Source organism: Neolamprologus multifasciatus, chromosome 23 (genome assembly GCF_963576455.1).
Source record: "Neolamprologus multifasciatus chromosome 23, fNeoMul1.2, whole genome shotgun sequence".
NCBI lineage: Eukaryota > Metazoa > Chordata > Actinopteri > Cichliformes > Cichlidae > Neolamprologus > Neolamprologus multifasciatus.
In genome coordinates, this window is record NC_140460.1 from 41,023,963 (window position 1) to 41,049,610 (window position 25,648).

The 25,648-nt window shown below is 43.0% G+C and overlaps 1 protein-coding gene across 1 annotated transcript; it reads right to left on the reverse strand.

Moving 5' to 3' along the window:
- Positions 1-810: 810 nt before the first annotated feature.
- On the reverse strand, positions 811-25,277 carry LOC146492372 (protein NLRC3-like). Its single transcript, XM_085151320.1, has 11 exons — positions 24,035-25,277; positions 23,572-23,706; positions 23,075-23,206; positions 17,644-17,796; positions 17,203-17,334; positions 16,663-16,764; positions 16,203-16,334; positions 14,412-14,653; positions 5,259-7,047; positions 3,929-4,102; positions 811-3,392 (listed from the first exon to the last, which is right to left on the reverse strand). The coding sequence occupies exons 1-11, from the start codon at positions 24,142-24,144 to the stop codon at positions 3,194-3,196; spliced, it is 3,300 nt and encodes a 1,099-aa protein (XP_085007446.1). The 5' UTR covers positions 24,145-25,277; the 3' UTR covers positions 811-3,193.
- Between the last annotated feature and the right edge of the window lie 371 nt (positions 25,278-25,648).

Sequence of the window (25,648 nt, forward strand, 5' to 3'; positions counted from 1 at the left end):
TGGATTGAAGCTTTCACAGAGACGTGTTTGACTGGACACCACCAGGACAGACTTTTAATCCCAGGATTTGGATGAGCTTTCTGTCTTTATGTTCAGAAATGATGCTGTAACTCTGTGACTGTCCTGGAACTGCCAGCAGTGTGGTTACGTCCTTTTGACCTGAGTTTCCACAACTCTTATAACAGCAGTGTACATTCACCTGCAGGCACACGCTGTCTCTGCTTTCCTGTCCTACTAGGAGGGATCAAACTCTGGACCTTTGTTGTGGATCAGTGAAGGATGCTTAGAAATCCCTCCTGCTGCCTGAGCTTGAACATCATCAGCACTTTAACACTGAGCAGAGGGACGTGGAAAAGGCCTTCTGTCTTTATCTGACTGAACTGTTTCCTTATGTGGGCTGAAGAAAACAAAGTTGTAGACTATATTTATATGAAACATGTATATTTAATGCATTTAATGTATTTGAACCATATTTAATGCATATTACAGGATGTAACAGCTGCATATGTGTCAACAATGATGGCTTTGATTTTGCCCCCTAAGAACATTTCTGTTGCTCCGCCCCTACAGCAAACGTGTGTGAGAGCAGCCACGGCCCGCTCCTCCATGGTTTCATTCACACTCATCTCATACTGAACACACACACTTTGTAGGAATCATCAGTACTTTGACTGTTTCTCAGGTTAGCTTCAGGTTAGCCATTTAGCATTTCTCCAGTCTGAGTCACAGAGTGTCACATGACGTGACAGAAGCTGATTGGTCAGCTGCAGTGATGGTGGTGGAGCAGCATTAATGATGATGCTCTAGAACAAATGGTAAATGGCCTGCATTTGTATAGCGCTTTTCTAGTCCTTAAGGACCCCAAAGCGCTTTACACTACATTCAGTCATTCACACACTGGTGATGGCAGCTACATTGTAACCACAGCTGCCCTGGGGCGCACTGACACTGGTGATGGCAGCTACTGACAGAGGCGAGGCTGCCGGACACAGGCGCCACCGGGCCCTCTGACCACCACCAGTAGGTAAACATGGGGTTAGTATCTTGCCCAAGGATATTTGGCATGCAGCCAGGAGGCAGCCTGGGATCGAACCACCGACCTTCTGATTAGTGGCTGACCTGCTCTGCCACCTGAGCTACAGCCAACAGGAACACGGGGATATCAGACTGTTAGTGGGTTTAGTCATTCCTGCTGCCCCCCGCACACACACACACACACACACACACACACACACGCACAAAACATATTAAGGATAAAACTGTTGTTGGAGCCATACTGAATTTCACCAGAGACACACACACACACACACACACGAGGAGAGAGAGAGCATGCATTGTATGCAAACAGCTACCAAACAGCCATCATAATTCGTCATACAATGAGAACAGGACAAATCAACAATTGACAATGACTAATTAATATTAAAATCTGTAACATAATGTATTGTTTGGAGTTTAGTCTGTTACTGTTGCTATTTTTACCATTTCTACTTGGAGCAACTGTAACCCACATAATTTTCTTAGGGATTAATAAAGTATTCTGATTATGATTCTGATTGTTTCAGGATGACCTGCCATTATCCAATCACACATCTGCTTACCTGCATCTTTTGCTCGTTTCTCCTCCTCTTCTTTTCTCTTTTTTCTAAACTGAGCACCTGATGGCTTTGAACTTTTCTTGTCCATCTTCTATTGGTTTTAATTTTGCACTCCAGTATGAACACAAATCCCCCAACTCGAGGATCACCACAACATGATCTAACAGACCTACACCTTAGTTCACGGATTGACTTTGTCGGGGGTTTATTTCTGGGATTTCACACAACCCAGGATTCAAATCATGAATGCATAATGGGCTTGGATTTACATTATGAATGAAATGTGCTCTATTTGGAAGTAGCCGGTCTCCCTCCCCTTTCGACGACTTGTGTGTGAGATTTTAAATCATCAAACTGTAAATTTTAAATTGTTATTGATCCCTTTACCCCGAGTCCTAAAGTATATATTTATTTTCTTACTCTTCTTATATTTATTGTTTGTTTACTTGCACTGCTGTAACTGCAGCCTCGTCGTCTCGTCTCTCTATATACTGGACTGTATGTAGCAGAGATGACAATAAAGTTTACTTTGACTTCAGCAGCGAGCAGGCGCTCCGAGGGCTCTGCTCACTTTATAGAATTATGAAAAAAACATCGGTGCAAATTACAAGTCTGTATCATAATGTCTGGTGTTTTTGTGTTTGTTGGTTTAATTTTATTTTGGTTTATTTTGCGAGTTGGTTATTAGATGCTGCTTCAGCCAGCAGGAGAATCCCCCGCCCTCTCCTCCCTGTGCCGCAAGCAGCAGGCGCACCTCGCAAACGGAGGGCGATAGAAAACCGATCGGTGCCTCTGCCATTCCCAATATGCGCTGGCATGATGTCGGGGCAGCATGAGTACTAGCAAATTTTTTTTCCGATGCCCATGATGCCGCCCCGGACAACCGCCCGTGTCACCTGTATCAAAAACCGCTACTGGCCACCATCATTCTACATGTTTGTACATCAGCTTATCAAATCCTGTCTGCTGTCTTCATTTATTACTCTTCACCTGCTTCACTGTCACTGTGTGGGCGGAGCTGCCTGAGCCCCGCCTACACAGTGACAGCTCCTCTCTGGAGCTAAACTTCTGCTTCATCTCCGCCTCTTTTCTTCATCCTCCACCTCTCTTTTCTCTTCTTCAGTGTTCTGCAGCCACGGAGCCTCACAGCCGTTAGCACGCCCATACCTGAGCAGCTAGCATTACCCAGCATGCCGTGCAGCAGTGTCAGTTTGTAAATGTGCAAGAATTCCTGCTCCAAACTGTTTCACAGAGTGCTGTGTGCCGTGACCTTTGACCTGCTAAAGACAGTCAGCTGTGGATTATTCGCTGTTGTGTCTGATACTTAGAACTGTGAGGAAGAAGCTACACAGTTAATCAGGGTCCCCTCTCTCTGAATCAGGAAAGGTGGGCAGGCCGCGTGTGGGCCGCGGGCCATACATTGAGTATCACTTTTTTAAATGTGAACATTGTTCTGCTGCAGTCAATGGACTAAACCAGAGAAGAAGAAAACAGACTTTACCATGAAGATCCTCAGTGTGGATCAGTATAATATCAGCCTGATGTCTGCAGTTTAGTGTCAGCACAACTTTCACATCATATTCATCTCAGCACAACTAAAACATGCTGACTGACCTCAGAGTTTCAAATCGACATCGTGGATTCTCCAGGAAACCACACAGATGCTTCACTCCTGAATCCTTCAGGTAGCTGTAGGTTCCACCTAGGTCCACCTCTGTGGGATACGAGGGGTTGGACTTCAGTGCTGCTGCCAGATAATCAAGGCCAATATCTGACAAACCACAGTCCTTCAATCTGTATAAAGAATGAAAGATGTAAGTTTATTAGACAAAGTGCTTGAAATCATTCAGTGTTTCATCATCTGTTCAGAGCTGAAGAAGGTTCAGAATGTACTTCTTCTGTACTACTACTTCTACTACTTCTGTACGTTAGTGTATAAATAAATGTTAGACTGGGCTCCATGGAAACACTTGGACTGGTCTCATCTGCCTTCTTTCTGTAGTCATTCCAACAGAGTCCTTTCTCTTCTCCAGCTTCTGTTTGAAATTCTCTCACAGAGCCTGAATCCTGCTTTGCTGTCATGTTTGGGCCTGTGTTCGGCTGCTCTGTGTTCCTCTGCTTAACACACACCTCACCACAGCAGCTGTGTGGGTCGTCTCTGTAGCAGCCAGATCAGCTTCTGATACATGAACATCGTCACAGCTCCTAACTTCACCTTTATTAGCTTTGGTATTCATGTCTTTCTTTTCTCTCTCTGTTTCCACACAAGCTCAAAGTCTCTTCAGCCTGAAATATAGAAAAACAACAACAGCTGCAGTCAGTGAACTCACCTCAGAGTCTCCAGTCGACAGTTTGGACTCTCCAGTCCAGCACACAGAAGCTTCACTGCTGAATTCTGCAGCTTGTTCTCACTCATGTCCAGCTCTGTCAGATGGGAGGGGATGGACTTCAGGGCCGAGGCCACAACTTCACAGTGAGTCTCTGAGAGTCCACAGTCAGCCAGTCTGTGATTACAGAAAATATAAAATGTGTTATTATAAAAGCAGAAATCTGCATTATAAACACAGACTGAATGTATATGAAGACAAAACAGAGTGAGGTCATAATCTGATGAACATCTGTTCTTCACATCTGTGCTTCAGCTCCTCTTACTGTGTTTGACATGGCACAATGATTCAGTCTCTCTCGGACCTGCAGACTTTTAATGAGAATCTTTGTTTGGCTTTAATCTTACGGAGCAGAAATCTCATCACTGGACAGTAATGATGAATGAACTCACAGCTGCTGATATCACATCTGATTTCAGGGGAACTAAACTAAAAAGGAACAAATAGAAACAACCATCATGACTCTGTTTGACCTTTAGATCATAAACTATGGTTCAGAACAGCAGCAGGATTTCAGGCACTGTCACATCCTCAACAATGAGGATCAGCATCTGAGGCCATGGTCCTCAGCTGGGAAAGGGTGGAGTGCCCACTCTGGGTCAGAGACAAGTTCCTGCCCCAGGTGGAGGAGTCTGAGTATCTCAGGGTCGTGTAAAGAAGGGGGAGGGGAGCAGGAATCAACAGACAGACTGTTGCTGCGGTAACAGTGAGGTAGACGCTGTACCGGTCTGTTGTGGTGAAGAGAGAGAGAGCTGAGCGTGACAGCGAAGCTCTAAATTTACCGGTCGATCTACGTCCCTGCCTTCACGTATGGTCACGAGCTGTGGGCAGTGACAGGAAGAACCAGATCATGGTTACAAGTGGGGCAAATAAATGTTCTCTGAAGGGTAGCTGGTGTCTCCCTTGGAGACGGGGTGAGGAGAATCCCCTTCACAAAAACTAATCAAGTGAACAAGACTCTCCAGGAGGTAAACATTTAAATATCCAAGTCTACCATAAAGTGAAAACTGCATGAAGGTAATCACAGATGGTGCATTACAATTCATTGCATGTGTTTTACATTAAGAATGGAGGATATACCGTCCACTTTCACTCTGTCTTTAGCACCAAGTGGCTCTTTGTTGTTTGGCTAGCTGCACTGAAACAGGAGAATCCAGCTGTTAGCCGTAATGTTGGTGTTTGTAAAGCACTTTATAACCAAGGACTGTGTTTTTAAAGATTAAACTATTAACCGACACTGATCAATGATGTTAATGATCACATCTGGACTCACCGAGCCTTTCTGCAGTTCCTCACAGCTGGAATCAGTCTCAGTCGTCCCTCCTTTGAAGCTTTGTACTTCTGCAGGTCAAACTCATCCAGAACCTCCTCTGACATCTGCAGCATGAAGGCCAGAGCTGAGCAGTGGATCATAGAGAGGTCCTTCGACCTTTTCTTTGACTTCAGGAACTCTTGGATCTCCTGATGTACTGAGAGGTCGTTCATCTCCATCAGACAGTGGAAGATGTTGATGTTTCTGTCAGGACAGGATTTAAGCTTCTTGTTATTCTTCAGGTTCTTGATGACTCTCTGGATGGTTTCTGGACTGTTCTCTGTCTGACCCAGCAGACCTCCTAAGAGTCTCTGGTTGGACTCCAGACAGAGGCCATGAAGGAAGCGAACAAACAGGTCCAGGTGGCCATTTTTACTCTGGAGGGATTTCTCCATGGCTCGTTTAAGGAAATCATCCAGAGATGACTCTTTGTATTTTTTTCCCAGGAAGTTCTTCAGCACCTCTGACTTCCTGTTGGTGAAACAGTGGAACATGTAGACTGCAGCCAGAAACTCCTGGATGCTCAGATGAACAAAGCAGTAGACTGGTTTCTGGAAGATCACACACTCTCTTTTGAAGATCTCTGTACAAACTCCTGAGTACACCGAGGCCTCTGTCACATCCAGACCACACTGCTCCAGGTCTTCTTGGTAGAACATGATGTTTCCTTTCTCCAGATGTTCAAACGCCAGCCTCCCCAGCTTCAGAAGAACTTCCCTGTCAGCCTCCGTCAGCTCCTGTGGACTCGTCTCATGTCCCTCGTGGTACTTGTTCTTCTTCCTCTTTGTCTGAACCAGCAGGAAGTGTGAGTACATGTCAGTCAGGGTCTTGGGCAGCTCTCCTCTCTGCTCTGTAGTCAACATGTGCTCCAGAACTGTAGCAGTGATCCAGCAGAAGACTGGGATTCTACACATGATGTGGAGGCTCCTGGATGTCTTCATGTGGGAGATGATTCTGCTGGACAGCTCTTCATCACTGAATCTCCTCCTGAAGTACTCCTCCTTCTGGGCGTCAGTGAAGCCTCGTACTTCTGTTAGCCTGTCAACACATGTAGGAGGGATCTGATTGGCCGCTGCAGGTCGGGAAGTTATCCAGACGAGAGCCGAGGGAAGCAGATTCCCCTGGATGAGGTTTGTCAGCAGCTGGCTGACTGATGACTTCTGTGTGACATCAGACAGCAGCTTCCTGTTGGTGAAATCCAATGAAAGTCTGCTTTCATCCAGGCCGTCAAAGATGAACAAAAGCTGAGAGACAGCCAGCTTCTCTGCTGTGACCTTCTGTAGTGTTGGATGGAAAACATGGAGCAGCTCCAGAAGACTGTACTGCTCATCTCTGATCAGGTTCAGCTCCCTGAATGAAAGCAGAACCACCACACTGACATGTTGGTTCTCCAAGCCCTCTGCCCAGTCCAGAGTGAACTTCTGCACTGAGAAGGTTTTTCCAACACCAGCCACGCCGTTGGTCAGAACCACTCTGATGGGTCTCTGTTGGTCAGGTAAGGCTTTAAAGATGTCCTGGCACCTGATTGGAGTGTCATGGAGGGCGTCCATCTTGGAAGCTGTCTCCAGCTGCCTCACCTCATGTTGGGTATGAACCTCTTCACTCTGTCCCTCTGTGATGTAGAGCTCAGTGTAGATCCTGTTGAGGAGGGTTCTACTTCCTGTTTCATCACTTCCTTCAGTCACACGTTCACATCTCCTCCTCAGACTGATCTTATGTTCATCTAAAACCTCCTGCAGACCAACATCTGCTGAAAGAAAGAAAAACAGAAAGAAAACTCTTCAATGTCTGAACAACAACAAGAAGTCCATGTTAGGTTTTATAATGTCGATTGTCATTTATGCTTAGAAATATTTAACCATATATGCTTAGAGGTGTATAATCGATTGTGTAGTGATAGGATGTGTGATCCTTAATAGTCTGCAAAGGCTTGGTGCGCATTCCAGAGTGTTCTGGAATCCACACCTACATCCTGGGAGCATGGGAAAAGGTCGTACCTTGTTTTATTGTTTTATGGTAGGATAAACGTGGCTATATCTGTTTTAGGCTAAGTGCCTTTTGTTTAGATGGACTGCTGGACTTCCAGACCAGCAGGTTTAGGGAAGTCTTTATGGGGTCATGCTCTGACCCCACACACACACACACACACACACACACACACACACACACACACACACACACACACAATCCTTTGTTCACATGTATACCTATGTAAGATGTTATATGTTAATGACCCTATGCATATTCATGTAACCACAATAAAAGGAGTGCTATGGGGAACCTGGCTGAGAGTCTGATGGAGGTCAAGTGGTGGAACGACACTTGGCTCCAGGCAGGTCTCCCTCATGCATGAGTAACATGAAGAACTTTGCCTACTTGGTGTTCAATGCTTTTGCTGTGTTTTTAAATTGTCTCGTTCCAGCGGTGGGCCTGTGCTAGACAGACCCAACATTAATTGGTCCTTCGGAGCCGGAGCCCTAGAATTGACATTCACCGAGGGGAAAAAGAGACACGCCGAAAGACGTCAGCCAGGACGTATAGAAGTTCCTGTAGTAAAGTCCCGAGACGTGAGAATTCGTCATCGGGCCGGTGGATTAGCTGTCTGTTTTTTCTCCTCGCTGGATGGTGATTGACGGGATTCGAGATTAATGCAAGAGCAACACCAAGTAAGTACTGTAAAAAGAAGAGCGCTGTAGCTGCGCGGGTTCACGCGAGCACGGTCGCGCAGGTTTCACGCGGACCTGAGCCGTGCGGTTAATCGCAGGCTTATAAACAAAAGAGAGTGACGCCTATGCTGTGCGGTTTCACGCAGGCAGGTGCATCTCAGTGACTGCGCGGGTACACGCGAGTCCAGGAGCTCAACGGCCGTGCGGGTTCACGCAGGCTGGGGAAAGTTATAGGCCTATTTTGTGTTGTTTGTGTACGTCTGTGTCAGGTGTTAAAAGTAATCTGCGTTAAGCTTAGGGTTGCTCAAATTAAGTACAATGACATATGAGATGAAGTGATATAGGTAAATATTTCAACTAATTACGTGCATAGAGGCACTTGACCTGTGTGAAAGACTGTCATCTTAATATGAGTTATTGTTGAGATATAGAACACACCTATGAAAACAACTAATATGCTGAACCCTGTATGAAACATCTAAAGGTACATGATGGAGAAGCTAAATTGAATATGAAAGTGCAAGTCTTTGCCACTGTGGGGCAAAGCACACAACCACTGTGTGAGGTTGCGTTGTGGTCTCTTCTGAGCTGATGATCAAGCTACACATTATCAGATCAGGAGCTGGCTGAGAACTCATAAAAGAGAGGGAAACAGAACTATGATAACTGTGATAACTGGAGTGTGCAGCGTTTCCGTGAGCAGTTTTCCTGCATCTTGACTCATGTGTGTAGAGAGTTCATAGCATCGGCATCATGTTTTTGTTTATTTGTTTTGTTGGGTTGAAAATAATTTAAAAACAACTTGTGATCATATTTATGGATCACCATGGCACATGCCATTGGCCAAATGATTTATTTACGCAGATGAAAAAAGTGAGTGTGAATGTGTCTGACGTCACAGTGTTTTTCTGCACTGTGTAAAAGTAATTGCCTCTGATTGTGAGAGCGGTGATTCTGCAGGTCACCAGCTATTGAAAAAAAAAGGAGTAAAAAAGAGACAAAATTTATATTGTAGATGAAAAATAATCTTAGAAAAAAGGTTTTGTGTTGATCAGCCAAGAACAACCACAATCTCATTTTCTGTTTAAAGGACTGTTCACAAAAACAGAGAGAGAGAGAGAGTTGTGTGTGTTGATTAAGCAGTGATAATAATAATGAAAATGTCTTAGTTTGTCACTTTCAGATGAAAAGCAGAGCTGAATCAATTTTCCACATGCAGCGGTTGGAAGAAAGTTATAGTTTAACATCATTGGAAACGTTCAGGCCAAGTTTTTGGCTAACTTATTTACAGCACCATGTGTCCCTCAACCTCACAAGCGAGCTCTCACTCCTCCCTGAAGACAAGGAATGCAGCTCCAAAGAGCAATAACATGGCAGATAAAGAGACAGCAGCAAAGTCCTGAGCAAAGACTCCCAGCAAGCAGCAGCAGTGTGGACAAACAGCATCAGAGAAGAAGAGCAAACCCATCATCCTGCCTGATTGGATGAATGGCACTGTGTTTCCAACAAGCTGCAACTTCACTGTGCATGTGACAAGAACATTTGAGGAGAACTGAGGAGACTGTTGGAGTTTGACATTTGCCACCTTTGGAGTAAAATGGCAAGAAGAGACAGTGAAACACAGGACAAAGCTGAAGGAGAACTGCCTGCTATTGGACTGTTGAAGTGGGAGAGGACAACAGAGTGAGAGCAGTGGTGAGAACACATAGGAATTTTGTTGTTTAATATGGGAAATCAAACTTGGGGTTAGCAAACCTGGGGAAAAGAAAACTGACTGCTTAAGTTGGAAAATTGTGAAGGAGTCTGAAACACTGCAAAAAAGAAACATATACAGAATAACACACACAAGCAGAACATGCATTAACCCTACTAACACTTCCAAACACAAGAGAACTCATGAAGATTAGACAACATCTTAAGCATGTGAGTCTGTTTACCATCTTGTCCAAGTCACTTAGTGTGATGCAAAGATCAATGGACTCATAGCACATTAGTTAAGAAATGATCAAATAATAGCAGAGAAGTGTGTAGGTAAGGCAGCTTTAAGAACATGCCCTGCTGGAGATGCAGCTCCACAGACATTGATTAAACCTGCCTAATAACACAAACACACATGCAATGAAGATCAGCTTGTTATCTCTCATCAGTGTTAAAATAGTGTGAATTTAACAGACACTTGTTATCAAATACTGAATTTATCCAATGCTGACAATTGACTTTCTAGGTTGCAGGACAACAGTTTAACTTTTGTGAAAAAAAAAGATTCTGGTTTGAACAACCACTGATCAGACAATAAATTTAGTTGTTAATATAGTAAATTGGGAGATGCTTTCTGCTTGATTGATGCAGCACAAGTAATTTACTGTATGAGGGAAATTCTATTTTTGTGATAACATTTTGAACATGAATTTCTGTTGTCCTGTCATCTTAGTGGGTTAATAGCTGATATGCAAATTAGATGATCGTTCTTAGATTAAGGAAAGGTGACTGAATTCTTGCACGAGTGAATGGGATGTGTTGGAGTTTGTTGTGTGTTGAGTGGAGGCTCTAAAACACTGAGTTTCCTGTTTTGATGTGCGAGTGAATCCTGTACCTAAATACACAATTCTGAATACGTCAGAACAAACTTCTTTTGTGAAATAGCTGATGACATGTCACATGTTTTATGATGAAGGGAAAAAGGAAAACTGAATAAAATGGGTGTGTGGCCTAAATGAGTGAAGAGCACAGACCTGTGGATTAAACTCCTAGCTAATAAGACGTTAGGCTTATGTTGTGTGTTGTGCAGCTGATGGTTGGTTTGGAGTGAATCTAGCTGATGATTTTTCTTTTGTTGTGAAGTTGAGCCTGCCAATTAGTATGATGGTATGATAAACCATGCTAATGGTATGATTTACCCTCCTGAGATGAGGAGCATGTGTCATGACTTAACAAGGCCTTTTTATTTTTGTTACTTTCACTGTGCACTGAAAGTTTTGTTCGATAATCTCTGTTTGAGCAGATCTGCACGATTAGAACAGAAAGTGCTGTACGACACGTCGTCGAGAAAATTGTTACAAGTGAGCTTCTCCACATTAAAATGGGCTCAGGAGAAAGTCACTTATCTGGGACAATTAGAGAGTAAGTTCCTGTCCAAAAAGGATTCAGCGAGGTAATCCGATCTAAAGTTCTTCTTTTTCTTTTTGAAATGACGTCATTTTGCTGAGAGTGGAAACTAAATGCGACGATAGGTTCCACTATCAGCAAAGAAAGAATGAATGTATGAATGAATGGGTAAAAGCTGACAAAAGCTGGCAAGACTTTACTGATGTAACACGACTGTGTGAAGTTAACCCCCACCTGACAAAGGTGCAGATGAATCTATGTGTGTTTCCTTTTACAGGAGCAGAAAGATGACATCAACATTCGAGGTTGCGTGATGATTTAACCTTTTAAATGCCACTTTCTGTGTCTGTGCATCTACCAGGGGTGTTATTCACTACCTTGTGTTGCTCACAGAGGAAACTGTGAGAAAGAGTGTATACATCTGCGCAGCGCTAACATTTGCATTTTCTTTTCTACAGCATTACAGTTCTTCATGTGAATTGATCATGTGATTTATACCAGGACAGCTGGTTGATGTTTTTTCCTACTACAGGATTTCTGGGTTTATGTGTGAAGAAAACTGTGTTTATAGGTTATGAGTGGTGATGCTGTTACACTGTGTTTTTGGGAAAATGTGAAGGTTACTTTGACAATGTGAATAACATGTGAGAAATTTCCTGTGTTGAAACTAGTGTCACTTCTTTCCACAGCTATGGATGGCTAACTTTATGGTCCTTTTATAGCACCTCTGGAACCTGTCGACCTGCGTCTGACCACCGGGATGGTCAATGTGTATTGCTAATGTTTGTTTTTCTAAGAGTACATGTAGAGAATTCAGCAGAAGCGGACAAGTGACATGAGAAAAACAAATAAGAGATGCAGTGTTTATGGAATAGTTAAATATGGAGCTCATTAACTGGCCATTTTTGAGCTCCTAGTAATATATGAGTGGAGTGAATTTGCTTAAGGGAAGTCACCGATTACATTAACGTTAACTGAGTACATGGGATGATCCATGTCTGAGGCAAATTATGGAAATAATTGTAGTTTACTGATTTGAAAAAACCTGCACATGACACTTGTCTTGCTGATGTTGAATGCTTTATTACTCTTATGATACAATTGTTTACGAGTGTGAAGTTTGATTTCACTTCCAGATCTGTTTTCCAGGCCATGATGGTGTGTATGCAGGCTCCTGGCAGAGCCAGGTGTTAAGCAAACTTAATATGCAAAACACGCTAACATCTTTTATTGCAGGGTTACGGAGCTACTCCGGAGGAGATGCCCTGATGTTGCCTGGGACGTGATCTAGCTAACCTTTTTCTTTAAGACAGGAATCTAGGTTTGATGAGTTGACTCATGGGAGTGTCCATGCGTCAAGAGGAGGGGTCCAGGATTAACATGAAACAATGTTTTTTATGATTGTTGCAGTGATTTGTGTGATTAACAGTTCATTTACAGGTATTAAACCTATGCAAGTGGTGCATCCATGTTCAGATGAGGCTTTGATGGCCTATAAGTGAAGTTCACTGAACTAAAGAATGTGGTTTGATGATTGTTGACATGCTCTCCAAATAGAAGTTTTTCCTCCTAGCAAGGAAATACAGGTGCAGCAGTCAAAGTATTGCTGGAAGGGATCTCCTGAGAAATTGTCAGAGGCCCAGTGAGAAGCAAGAACCATTCCAGGCATAGCTGACAGCCCAGGCAGTGGTTGAGGTCAAAGGTCGAGCTGTTTGGGCCCATCATGAGATCAGACTTTGGAGCCACAGCAAGGACCACGAAGCTGCGTTGGAATGAGAACTGTGCCAAGGGGGATTTCCAGAGGCCAACAGAGGAGATTGTAGACAACAGACGGGCACCTGAAGGATGAGGGGGGCGTGCCAAGCTCAATCGACAGCGCAGAGGGAGTCCGAGGATGGCATCATGATTCTGTGAAAAGCACATGAACCAGAAGCTATGGTGGTGATGGCAGCAGTTTCCTATGAACATCACCTAATGCTGTGTCACTGTACTGTGCATATGATGACACTCTGAAGACTGCTGGGATCATAACAGCAGTAAGATAACTGGACCCAGCACCCTTTCCACAGAGGGGTTTTTCTGCAGAGCATGGACAATGGAGGACTCATAAGTATCCCCCTCGCAGGACGAAGGCCTGAAGTGAGGTGATGGGGGTTGATAGAGGCCATAAACTAGAGTGCTGACAAGGCCTGCAGCTTTGGAGATAACTGAGACCCATGTTGACAAACAACAAAACTAACTGGTATGTTTGAATGTCTATTCTACATACATTTGGACTCTGGTCCTATGGACAGTGGTGGAAACAACTGGAAGAGACATTCATGACGCCCTGCCGAACTAAAACCACTCTGCACAGATGATGGGTGATCACCGCAGAGCTGGGATGTTTTTGAAAATGTTACTTTCTTATTTTAACTATTAAATTAACAATTCATTTGTTTGCTCGTAGGATGCAGTTTGCCATTGGATGAGATCAATGAGGAATGGGATAACTGCTAATACATTTGTTAAACTGTGTACTTTTACAGTAATTTAGGGTGATTGACATATGCTGTGTATAAAAATGTTTGCATTGACACTGTCAGACATGAGGTGATCATAACTGGAAACTTTTCTAGCATAAAGGTCAAAAAGGGGGGAATGTTAGGTTTTATAATGTTGATTGTCATTTATGCTTAGAAATATTTAACCATATATGCTTAGAGGTGTATAATCGATTGTGTAGTGATAGGATGTGTGATCCTTAATAGTCTGCAAAGGCTTGGTGCGCATTCCAGAGTGTTCTGGAATCCACACCTACATCCTGGGAGCATGGGAAAAGGTCGTACCTTGTTTTATTGTTTTATGGTAGGATAAACGTGGCTATATCTGTTTTAGGCTAAGTGCCTTTTGTTTAGATGGACTGCTGGACTTCCAGACCAGCAGGTTTAGGGAAGTCTTTATGGGGTCATGCTCTGACCCCACACACACACACACACACACACACACACACACACACACACACACACACACACACACACACACACACAATCCTTTGTTCACATGTATACCTATGTAAGATGTTATATGTTAATGACCCTATGCATATTCATGTAACCACAATAAAAGGAGTGCTATGGGGAACCTGGCTGAGAGTCTGATGGAGGTCAAGTGGTGGAACGACACTTGGCTCCAGGCAGGTCTCCCTCATGCATGAGTAACATGAAGAACTTTGCCTACTTGGTGTTCAATGCTTTTGCTGTGTTTTTAAATTGTCTCGTTCCAGCGGTGGGCCTGTGCTAGACAGACCCAACAGTCCAGTTTTCAGAAATGAGTCCATCAGCAGACAGATGTTCAGTCTTACTTTGTACACAGCTGCTCTGACTGGCTGTCTGCAGTCCAGCTCTGCTTCTGGATCTTTCTCCACACTGGGGACAGGACCAGTCTCCTGATGAAGCAGACTGGTCCCAGTATGAGGAGATGCACTGTCTGCAGAACCAGTGTCCACAGCTGGTAGAGACTGGATCCTTCAGGACGTCCTGACACAAAGCACAGCAGGACAGCTGCTCCTCCTCACAGACACCACTCCTCTTCCTCTTCCTCCCTCTGTGAACACATTTCTTTATCACTAAAATCATTGACTGTCAGTGACAAACATCCAGATTTGATGACACTGTGCAGAAGCTCTGATGGTCACAGAGAAAAGTCAAAGTGGAGAAACTTGTGTTTGAGTTCAGAATCCAAGTTTCCTTTGCTGTTCCTGTCTTATTAAACACAGAGTGATCAGCCTACAAACTCCACAGTAAAAGCCTTCATCACAGAGCTGATTATGTCCTTCACTGGATGTACTGGAAGTTTGGGATCCATCACTTTGAACTGACCTTTGACCTCCTCTAAAAACTGTGGTGGAGCAGCGGTGTCACATTCAGAGCTTTCAGCTTTATTTTGAAAGAGTTCAGTCATCAGGAAGTGAACTTCTGGGTTCTGATTTTCTTTCTATTATTTTACAGAAGTGAAGAAGAAGAACTAAAAGCTTTGAAATGATCTGAGTGATATTTTTGAACATTGCCACCAAATTGAGTTCAGCCTCCAGCAGTAACTTTGTTTCATGATGCCTCCCTGATGATGTGATGTTTGATTACAAACCTGTTTATGTGTTAGACATTAATCACATGAACACAGGCAGAAAAAAGAAGCCAATGAAACAAATGACAGAAACGTGTTCATTCACTGCCATAATCCATATTTGATATGTACAGATGTTTGTAAAGAACACGTGTGCAGCGCTTTGTTCTGAGTATCTGCTGTCAGCACACAGTGCAGCAATAACTACAACCACACGTTTCTGTAGATCCTGAACATCAGCCTGGAGGAATCTGACCTCAGGTCTGCACACAGAGGAGCTTCACCTCTGGGATGATGCTGGCTTCAGCTCCTTCTACAATCAGGCAGAAGCTTCTGCACCATCAGGACACAAACAGAGAGGAGCTTCTATCCTCAGACCATCCAAGTCCTAAATCAGAACATGCTCCCCTCATAGCATCACCATCAGGGTTTAAACAGGACCTTACATCATGTTCTTGTCTCACTGTCATATTTCAGATCATATCTGATTCATTATGACGTCACACGCTGCTACACTGATCCTGCTGCTTCATTACTGCTGATATTACTCTGCTCACTCTGTTCAGTTACTCTGTTTACATCACTTTGCTCATTTGCTTTGTTCTGCTTGCACTGCTCTGTCAGTACATGCTGTGCTAATGTGGCACAAAGCACTTTAACATTACATCTGCACAATGTTTCATTATTTCATTTAATGATTGTTTCTAATGTTTTGTCCAGTCACAGGAGCAGTTCAGCACATTTCACTGTGTTGTACGTGTATGACGATGCCTGTGACAAATAAACAGCCTCGGACTCTTCAATCTTCTGCATTTCTTTGGAGATCAGCTCAGTGGCCTGTTGAGACCATCTTTCTATTTCTGATGACTCAGTTCAGATTATTATCTAGAGTCCAATATTCTTCTATCATTTGCCTAAGTGGGTTATTTTTGTCTAGTTTAGGTTTAAGCTGACATTTATGAAGACATATAAAATTACAAAGTGGTCACAGAATTTCAAACACCCATAAATGAGTCAGCAGATCTCTTACATGGTCAGCTGAGCTCCATGATTGAAGAACATTGTTGCTGCAGGTTCATCACTGAAGCCTGGAGGTCTGTCTCTGGACCAGTCACTCCTCACAGACACACAGCTGGGTACTGGAGACTGTGACCTCTGACCTCTGCAAACACAAACATCAATAACTGATCAGTTCTCTCTGACAGCCATATGATCAGCTGATCCCTCTGTGATATTGTGTCTGCCTCATAACGCTGACAGGTCAGCCAATCATCAGCCAGTTTTTCTGTCTCTGAATGAACTCAGTTTGTTCTCAGCTCTTCTCTCTGATTCTGCTGCACTGACTTCACTTAAACTTACAGAGTTCAGATCTTAGCAAGAAAACAAGTCAATAAAAATCAAACTCAGATCAAACAGTTTGAACCAATCACAGATCAATGATTCTGTCATGGTTCTGTTGAAATGACTAATAAAGTTAGTAGTGTTCTTACATTGTTGCTGCAGGTCCATGACTGAAGCCTGGAGGTCTGTCTCTGGACCAGTCACTCCTCACAGACGCACAGTTGGATACTGGAGACTGTGACCTCTGACCTCTGCAAACACAAACAGATTACATTCATATCACATCAATTACTGATAAAGTATACCACAAAAGCCACAAAAGCAGCACAGTACTGCTCATTTACCACTGCATTCAAAATGTCTTTTAAGGAGACTACTTTGTAGGAGTTTACATACAGTTTTTGTTGTCATGACAACATGTATAATGCAAAGTGCATACTCAAAATAAATAAAACCCTTTTTAAAAAAAAACAACTTTTACTTTGAATGTGAACAGTCTGGGTCTCCGGTTGTGTCAGGCTTGTCTGAGTTTCATTGCACGTCTTTGTCCAAAATGACAGACGGAGGGCAAAGTAGATGCATTTGCATCAATAGGAATATAAAACCAAAACTAGCATCATCATACACAGACCACTGTTAGGAATAAGTTATGATGTCAGTGGTAGAATTACATTTAGCAGCTCTCTTACATGGTCAGCTGGGGTCCATGACTGAAGAACATTGTTGCTGCAGGTTCATCACTGAAGCCTGGAGGTCTGTCTCTGGACCAATCACTCCTCACAGACACACAGCTGGATACTGGAGACTGTGACCTCTGACCTCTGCAAACACAAACAGATTACATTCATAACACATCAATTACTGATAAATTACTTTTAAGTAGCTGTAAACACACACACTACATAATGTTATGGCTTCTGCCAGTGATAGTTATCTCAGAGTACAGAATTTCAAGGTGACCAGCAGCTGCAGAGACATTCACAGCAACACAGGCAAAAATCATTACCTGGGATTGTGCCAAAACTAACATTATCGTACACGGACCACCATTACAAATAATTTATGATGTCACTGGCATGGCATACATGTATATAAATAACCTTTGAACTTTCAGTCAGCAGCTCTCTTACATGGTCAGCTGGGGCCCATGATTGAAGAACATTGTTGGTCCAGGTTCATCACTGAAGCCTGGAGGTCTGTCTTTGGACCAGTCACTCCTCACAGACACACAGTAAGCATCGAAGGTGTTTGGAGGACGGGGGTAACTACATATCAGTGTCTGAATACATGTTTATGTGTGAATGTGTGTGTCTGTCCTGTATCCAACTCATGAGAGTCTGCGCTTTCACTCGGTTTTAACCAAAAGTCAACAATTTCCCAGCTGAGAGCCCTTCTTGTTGAGAAGAGGGTGTCAGTTGCGTTTAGAGACCAGTTGATTAAATCCATAATTCCTTGGTTTTTAGAGAACGAGATGGAGAGAGTCTGAGTGTTAGACAAGACTAGACAAAAGACAGGAGCAGCCAAACAGGACGGTAAAATGGGGAGAGGAGAAAGATGCGGCTGCCTCTGCCGAGAGCCAACCAAGAAGGAAAACGTTTGGTTTCAATGACATACAATCGTTTAGGTGGAAACTTTTCTCAGACTTGGTTCATTTTTTAAAGAATGATCCCACTAAAAATATATATATATTATTAGCGTTAGTCAATGTTGCAGAAGGACACAACTGAACTAAAAAAAAAAAACACTTTGGTCAGGTCCAAAGAAGTCGTTATTTATACAGCAACAGCAAATCCCTCCAAAAGTACTTCTATACATTATCTCTCTTTTTTTTGTATAGAAAGAAACTTAAATCCTAAATTGTTGGGAAACAACCCCAAGGCTCATGTGTGGACCACATGTGTGATTTTCACAACCACCAACCCCATATGGTACAAACAGCTGTTTAGGTGACTCTCTACACTGTGTGCGTAGCAGGAAAGAGCAAGAGAAATATTTATGGTCATGGAGCTGGTAATGAGGGTCAGATTAATTAGCTGCTTAAAACAGATCTCAAAAGTTGATTCTGTTCATCTGGACGTAGCGTTTTGTGGGAGAAACCTTTCATCACTCATCCAAGTGACTTCTTCAGTCTCAGCTGACTGCAGGTTTCCCCAATCTTATAAAGACTGGGGAAACCTGCAGTCCAGATGAACAGAATCAACTTTTGGAGATTTACTTACCTGGATAATTGAGCATGCATCAAGACTGCTTAAAACAGAGATTTTCCAATATGCTTAATGGCATCATTGCTTACCATGATGTTATATGGTATGGAGTTCCACAGGGTTCAGTGCTAGGACCAATTCTGTTTACATTATACATGCTTCCCCTAGGCAGCATCATTAGAAGACATAGCATACATTTACACTGCTATGCAGATGACACCCAGTTCTATCTGTCCATGAAGCCAGATAACACACACCAATTAGTTAAACTGCAGGAATGTCTTAAAGACATAAAGACTTGGATGGCCGCTAACTTTCTGCTTCTTAATTCAGATAAAACTGAGGTTATTGTACTCGGCACTGAAAATGTTAGAAACCAGATTCTTACTCTGGATGATATTACCTTGGCCTCCAGTAACACTGTGAGGAACCTCGGAGTCATTTTTGGCCAGGACATGTCCTTCAATGCACATTAGGGTTGCCACAAACAATTATTTTGATAGTCGACTAGTCACTGATTATTTTTGCGATTAGTCGACTAATCAGATCATGCATCCATTGGACGTAAAACATACAGCTTATTGCACCAGCATGCATCTGTTACTTTCATTACTTCCGGGGCCGCTCCGAGCTGGCAGCCAGTATCAGCAGCTCCGACCTGACCGAGTCCTTTTTTTCTCCTTTTTTGTTGTTATTGTGTTCTTGTTCTGTTTTTTTTTTTTTTTTATTATTGTGGACTGTACTACTCCACAATGGAGCTAAGAATTCTATGGACAATCGCGTTTCTTATAACATTCTTTATGGCATCTGTGTCCAGAGAGCACGTGGCGGTCTGACCTCCCATTGTTTACAGCAGGGATCAGCTGTTAGCCTCGGGACCTCCGCTGCCCTGCCTACCGCCAAGCGAGCCAACATCCCCCGCGAGGTGAGGAGGAAGAGACACGGCACTCGGGCCGGGATCGAGCGTTGCAGTAAAGTTAGGAGGTACCGGCCAGCGATTCCATCTGTTATTATGGGGAATGTGAGATCTCTCCCCAATAAAGTAGACAAGCTGGTGGCTCTTGCCCGACATCAGAGGAGCTACAGGGAGTGCAGCCTGATGTGCTTCACTGAGTCGTGGCTAACAGCGCTAACTCCGGACTCACACGTAAACATGGATGGTTTTCATCTGATCCGGGCTGACAGAACAACGGGAGTGGTCAGAAGAGAGGAGGGGGTTTGGCTGTGTTTGTGAATGATAGATGGTGTAACTCTGGGCATTTATCTATCAAAGAGACGCTATGCTTTAAGGACATTGAGCTGCTAGCGGTTGGCATGAGACTGTACTATCTACCGCGAGAGTTTACACATGTGATTATGATAGCTGTGTATGTCCCGCCCTCTGCTAGCGCTGCAGCAGCCTGTGAGGTCCTGCACACTGTAACCAGCAGACTCCAAACATAGCACCCTCAGACCCTTTTCCTGATCTCTGGGGACTTTAATCACCTCTCCTTGTCTGTATTTAATTTTATTTAATTTAACAACAGTATGGTACTCAGTTTTTGGTAACCATTGTCCTTCATGTAAATATGTAAAAATTGTGTACGTTTCTGTTCTGTGTCTTGTGTACTGTTTGTTTGTATATGTGTCTTTCTTACTGCTGTTACACCAAAATTTCCCCTTGTGGGACAATTAAAGGATTATTCTATCTTCTATCTATCATCTGCTCTTATATAACTATCATTAGCTTACAGCTTTAAGTGTTTAAGGTATGTGCTAACTAAAAATAAAGACAAGATGATATTTTATTAGATTTTAGGTCTCCCTCATGCATGAGTAACGCAAAGAACTTTGCCTACTTGTGTCTTGATTTTGCTGTGTAGTATATTGTCTTGAACGTTCCAGCGAATAGGTTTAAGCGAAAAACCTATCACCGATTTACTCAGGAACAAATAAAATACTGAAAAAAGCCAAACAATAACATTTTTACATTATCTAAGTGACTTATATTTCATGTTTAACCTGAGTAGCGAAAGACTGTGGTGGGTTTGAAAACGATTTGCCGGGAGTCCGGTGTTCTCACGGCTCTAGTGAGCCTTGCCCCCGGCTAGCTATCGAGCTAGTGGGTAACAGACGTCTCTGAAAACGTCGGAGTGCTTTTGAAAATATGCAATATCTTGATAAACTGAGCAGATATTTGAGGTTTACACAGCTACATTCTTGCCTGAAAATATGTTAAATGTTTATTTTGTGACCCAGAAAGAATAATAAGAGTAATATTAAAACTAACTAGCTGCCGCCATTGTTGGAAGCTGAGCTGGGCTGCGCTATGAATTCTGGGACACAGCTTCTTCTTCTTCTTCGGGGTTTAACAGCAGCTGGCATCCTTGTACATGCAGTGCTGCCATCTTCTGTTTCAGTCCGTTATTACACTCTTAAATCCTACTACTTATTCCTGCGTCTTTTGGGATCTTACAAAGCTTCAAACGACGCGTCGACTATTAAATTAGTCGTCAACGATTTTGATAGTCGACGTAATCGTGACTAGTCGACTAATCACAGCAGCCCTAATGCACATATTAAACAAACATGTAAGACTGCTTTCTTCCATTTGTGCAACATCTCTAAAATATCCTGTCTCATTTATTACTTTCATTCAAACTGTTACAGAGAACACGTGAAAATCAAAGATGTTGTCAGCAATGAGCTGCATGCAGTGTTACAGACGTGTACATGATCCACAAGTGTAAGATCAGGTCACATTACCCTGCATGTTATATCTGTATAACTATGCACGTGACACATATAGAATATTGAAACTTGAAATTTACAAATGAATGCAGTGATCTGTGTGTAACTTTTGGCGGACTCCCACATGCACACAATCCACACACACCTACAGCAATCTGACCACACATAGAACTATATTACAAACATGTACATCCAAACCCTGGATAAAGACTGATCACAATTTATTACATTAAGCGTCACAAATCTGACCATTTCCTCTTTCAATAGCTTCTTGTGCTCACAATGTTTAAAACTACTTGTTACTTTCTGTTTCTTTGTTTTACTTGTGGTCCAATTTCTTGCTCCTTATTCAAGTCTCTTATGTTTTAATCACTCTTGTAATACAGATACAGCAGAGTGCCCACAAATAGTATGAAAACATGGTTGTTAAGGCAAATTGTTGAATGTTGTCATTGTGTTTCTTAAATTTGTAAAGTCTTAGTTCAAACTATAGGATCAAAGACATTGCTTTGACCCTGACCACCTCTCCAGCCACTCTGTGCTGGGGGAGGTTTTATTGTAGATACATCCTATCTGGAAGATCTGTTTCTTGTGTCGTAAGCTTCCTGCTTTTATGATCCTTTTGGTGAGCAGGAGGTCACACACACACACACACACACACACACACACGTTCTTGCACATGCATAGACATGCATACACGTGCACACCCATACACACAGTGCCTTGTCTTCGTAACCAAGGGGGGTTCTACGGTGGGAGGTGCTTGTGTTGTATTGTGTAAACTGTAACTGTCATGGGAATAAATAGCTGCGAGTAGAGCTGCTCTTTGAAGGATTTGGGCTAGAGACAGGTGAGGAGCATTATGCTCCACCGCCTGGTTCTGACCAAAGCTTCCCTTGTTAGCGAGTAAAAGACCGCTTGAGGATATTCTGTCTTGGTTTTCGTTCTTCACGAGGAGTACGTCTCTAGACTAGCGGAGCCTGTGGAAGCACAGACTCAACAATGGTTGTATTTTTCTCTTTAAATAACGGCTAGTCAAGTTAACGAAAAAATGTGAGATTAGTTTTTTCAAATTAGCGCACCAAATCGCTACCTTATTGTGGTGGAGGGGTTTGTATGTCCCAGGGATCCCAGGGTCTTTGTTGTTCGGATCTCCTATGGCAAATTGGTGCTGGGTGAGGTCCCAGACAAAGAGCAATTCAGAAGACCCCTACGAGTGTACAATCAAGGGAAGAGTTCACCCAGCCCAGATTGGGTTGCCAGGGTCCCCTTGAAGCCAAGCCCAGAGAAGGTGCCCGAGTGCAGGCGTCTGGTGGACAGCCCTTAGTTCATTGAGGCCCGACATTGGCCCACCCTCCTGCAGGCCCACCACCCGCAGGAGGCGCCGTAGGTGTCGCATGCAATGCGTGCTGGACGGCGGCCAGGAGAAGAGAGCATAAGAGTCCCTAAGTTTTCTAAGAAAACTAATAACCAATTCCAATATTCTTCTCTCGTTTGTGTAACTGGGTCATCTTTGAGTCATTTATGTTTTACGTCACATTTATGCAGAAATATATATTTTTTAAAAATCATAATAAAGTGCTCACAAAATGTCAAACACCCATAAATGAGTCAGCAGATCTCTTACATGGTCAGCTGGGGTTCATGACTGAAGAACATTGTTGCTGCAGGTTCATTACTGAAGCCTGGAGGTCTGTCTCTGGACCAGTCACTCCTCACAGACACACAGCTGGACACTGGAGACTGTGACCTCTGACCTCTGCAAACACACATATGTTACATTCATAACACATCAGTCCCTGAAACTCTAAAATATTGAGCTTCAGACTCTGCTGTATGTAATCAAAGTGATTTTTATTTTGTGTTAAAAATTAGTAAATTTAAATATAGTTTTAGTTGAATATGAGAAACGATTTTTGTCATGTTATGTTCTAAGTTGAAGGCATTGTATAAGTTTTCATTTAAAATTAGATCGAATGATGAGGAAAGGATTAAGACGTCAACCTGTGGGCGTAGAGCTAAATGAGGATATACTTCTGCCTGCTCCGTTTCAAACAACTGAATGGAATGATATTATGGATATTATGCAACAACCTTTGAACTCTGAGTCAGCAGCTCTCTTACATGGTCAGCTGAGCTCCATGATTGAAGAACGTTGTTGCTGCAGGTTCATGACTGAAGTCTGGAGGAAGTATTTCTCTGGACCAGTCACTCCTCACAGACACACAGCTGGATACTGGAGACTGTGACCTCTGACCTCTGCAAACACAAACATCAATAACTGATCAGTTCTCTCTGACAGCCATATGATCAGCTGATCCCTCTGTGATATTGTGTCTGCCTCATAACGCTGACAGGTCAGCCAATCATCAGCCAGTTTTTCTGTCTCTGAATGAACTCAGTTTGTTCTCAGCTCTTCTCTCTGATTCTGCTGCACTGACTTCACTTAAACTTACAGAGTTCAGATCTTAGCAAGAAAACAAGTCAATAAAAATCAAACTCAGATCAAACAGTTTGAACCAATCACAGATCAATGATTCTGTCATGGTTCTGTTGAAATGACTAATAAAGTTAGTAGTGTTCTTACATTGTTGCTGCAGGTCCATGACTGTAAGGTGGAGGTGTTTGTGTAACCCCATCACTCCTCACAGACACACAGCTGGATGCTGCAGATGCTGCTCCGTCCTCTTCCTCCATCTTCTTGATGTCAGGGTGGAGTTAGTCTGAGAGGTAAACACACACACTCAGAGGTGCTGTTGTACTGGAAGCATCACACTGACGGCTTTCTAATGTTGGAGCTTTGGCCCTAAAGTCCAAACCAGTTATTTTAGAGGCTCAAAGTCTTTAAAAAACACCAAAACCATCACATTATTTAATAAGTACATGATCAGGTGGATGAAGGAACTCAGTGTGTTTGGGATCATCGTCATGGTGAGGAGCCCACATGTTACGGCTCCTTTGGAGAGAAGCTGAGGATCACTGCAGGAAGTGAGCTCATGAAACCAAACTGCTGTTTGTGAGCAGGATGACTCTGTTATTGGACCTGCTCTGTGTTCTACATATGATCAATACTTCAAATATCTGTAAACATGTCATCTTATATTTGTTGCACTTGGTCACATCTGTCTTTAAAAGTAGATTTTTAATGTCACTGAGAGTTCTTTTCTACCTTTATTGATTTATTTTGGAATAAATTAAATATAAAGGTGCCAAAAACTGCCTGCAGCTTCTGCTCTGTGACAGGAAACTACTGTCAGGCTCAAAATGACTTCAGATTATTCATCACAGAGTGTTTATAGATCACAGGACACGTTACAGTTTTACTGTCGATGTTTTAGTTTAAAAGAATGACGTGATAAGGTCTTACTGTGAATCTGCGCGCTCATTGGCTAATAACTTGAGAATGACAGGTGGTTATCCAATCAGCGTGCGGCCTCACACGGACATAAAACTCTTAAAGTTTGTTTCTGAAGGGATTTTCAGATCAGACCTGATGTTTCTGCCTACAGCCTGTTTACCGATATAATCAATATCAGATATCAGAGCAACAGAAACCTCGGTGATCAGGACGCCGGGACTGAGAACAGGAAGTGGCTCAAACGTCGCACTTTCATAAAGTCAGCCTGAACTCCACTCACAGAGTTTCTGTCGCCATTTTAGTTTTAAAAGACGTCGTGAAAGGGGCGGGTCTTACTGTGAATCTGCGCGCTCATTGGCTAATAACTTGAGAATGACAGGTGGTTATCCAATCAGCGTGCGGCCTCACACGGACATAAAACTCTTAAAGTTTGTTTCTGAAGGGATTTTCAGATCAGACCTGATGTTTCTGCCTACAGCCTGTTTGCCGATATAATCAATATCAGATATCAGAGCAACAGAAACCTCGGTGATCAGGACGCCGGGACTGAGAACAGGAAGTGGCTCAAACGTCGCACTTTCATAAAGTCAGCCTGAACTCCACTCACAGAGTTTCTGTCGCCATTTTAGTTTTAAAAGACGTCGTGAAAGGGGCGGGTCTTACTGTGAACCTGCGCGCTCATTGGCTAATAACTTGAGATTGACAAGCCGTTGTCCAATGAGCGCGCGGCTTCTTCCGACATAAAGTAGTTTCCTTTGAAAAACCAAAGTCTGATTATTTTTGCCTCCACTGACGGAGCCTGTTGTTCCCGCCACAGAGACACAGTAATGTCAGAGCGGTGTT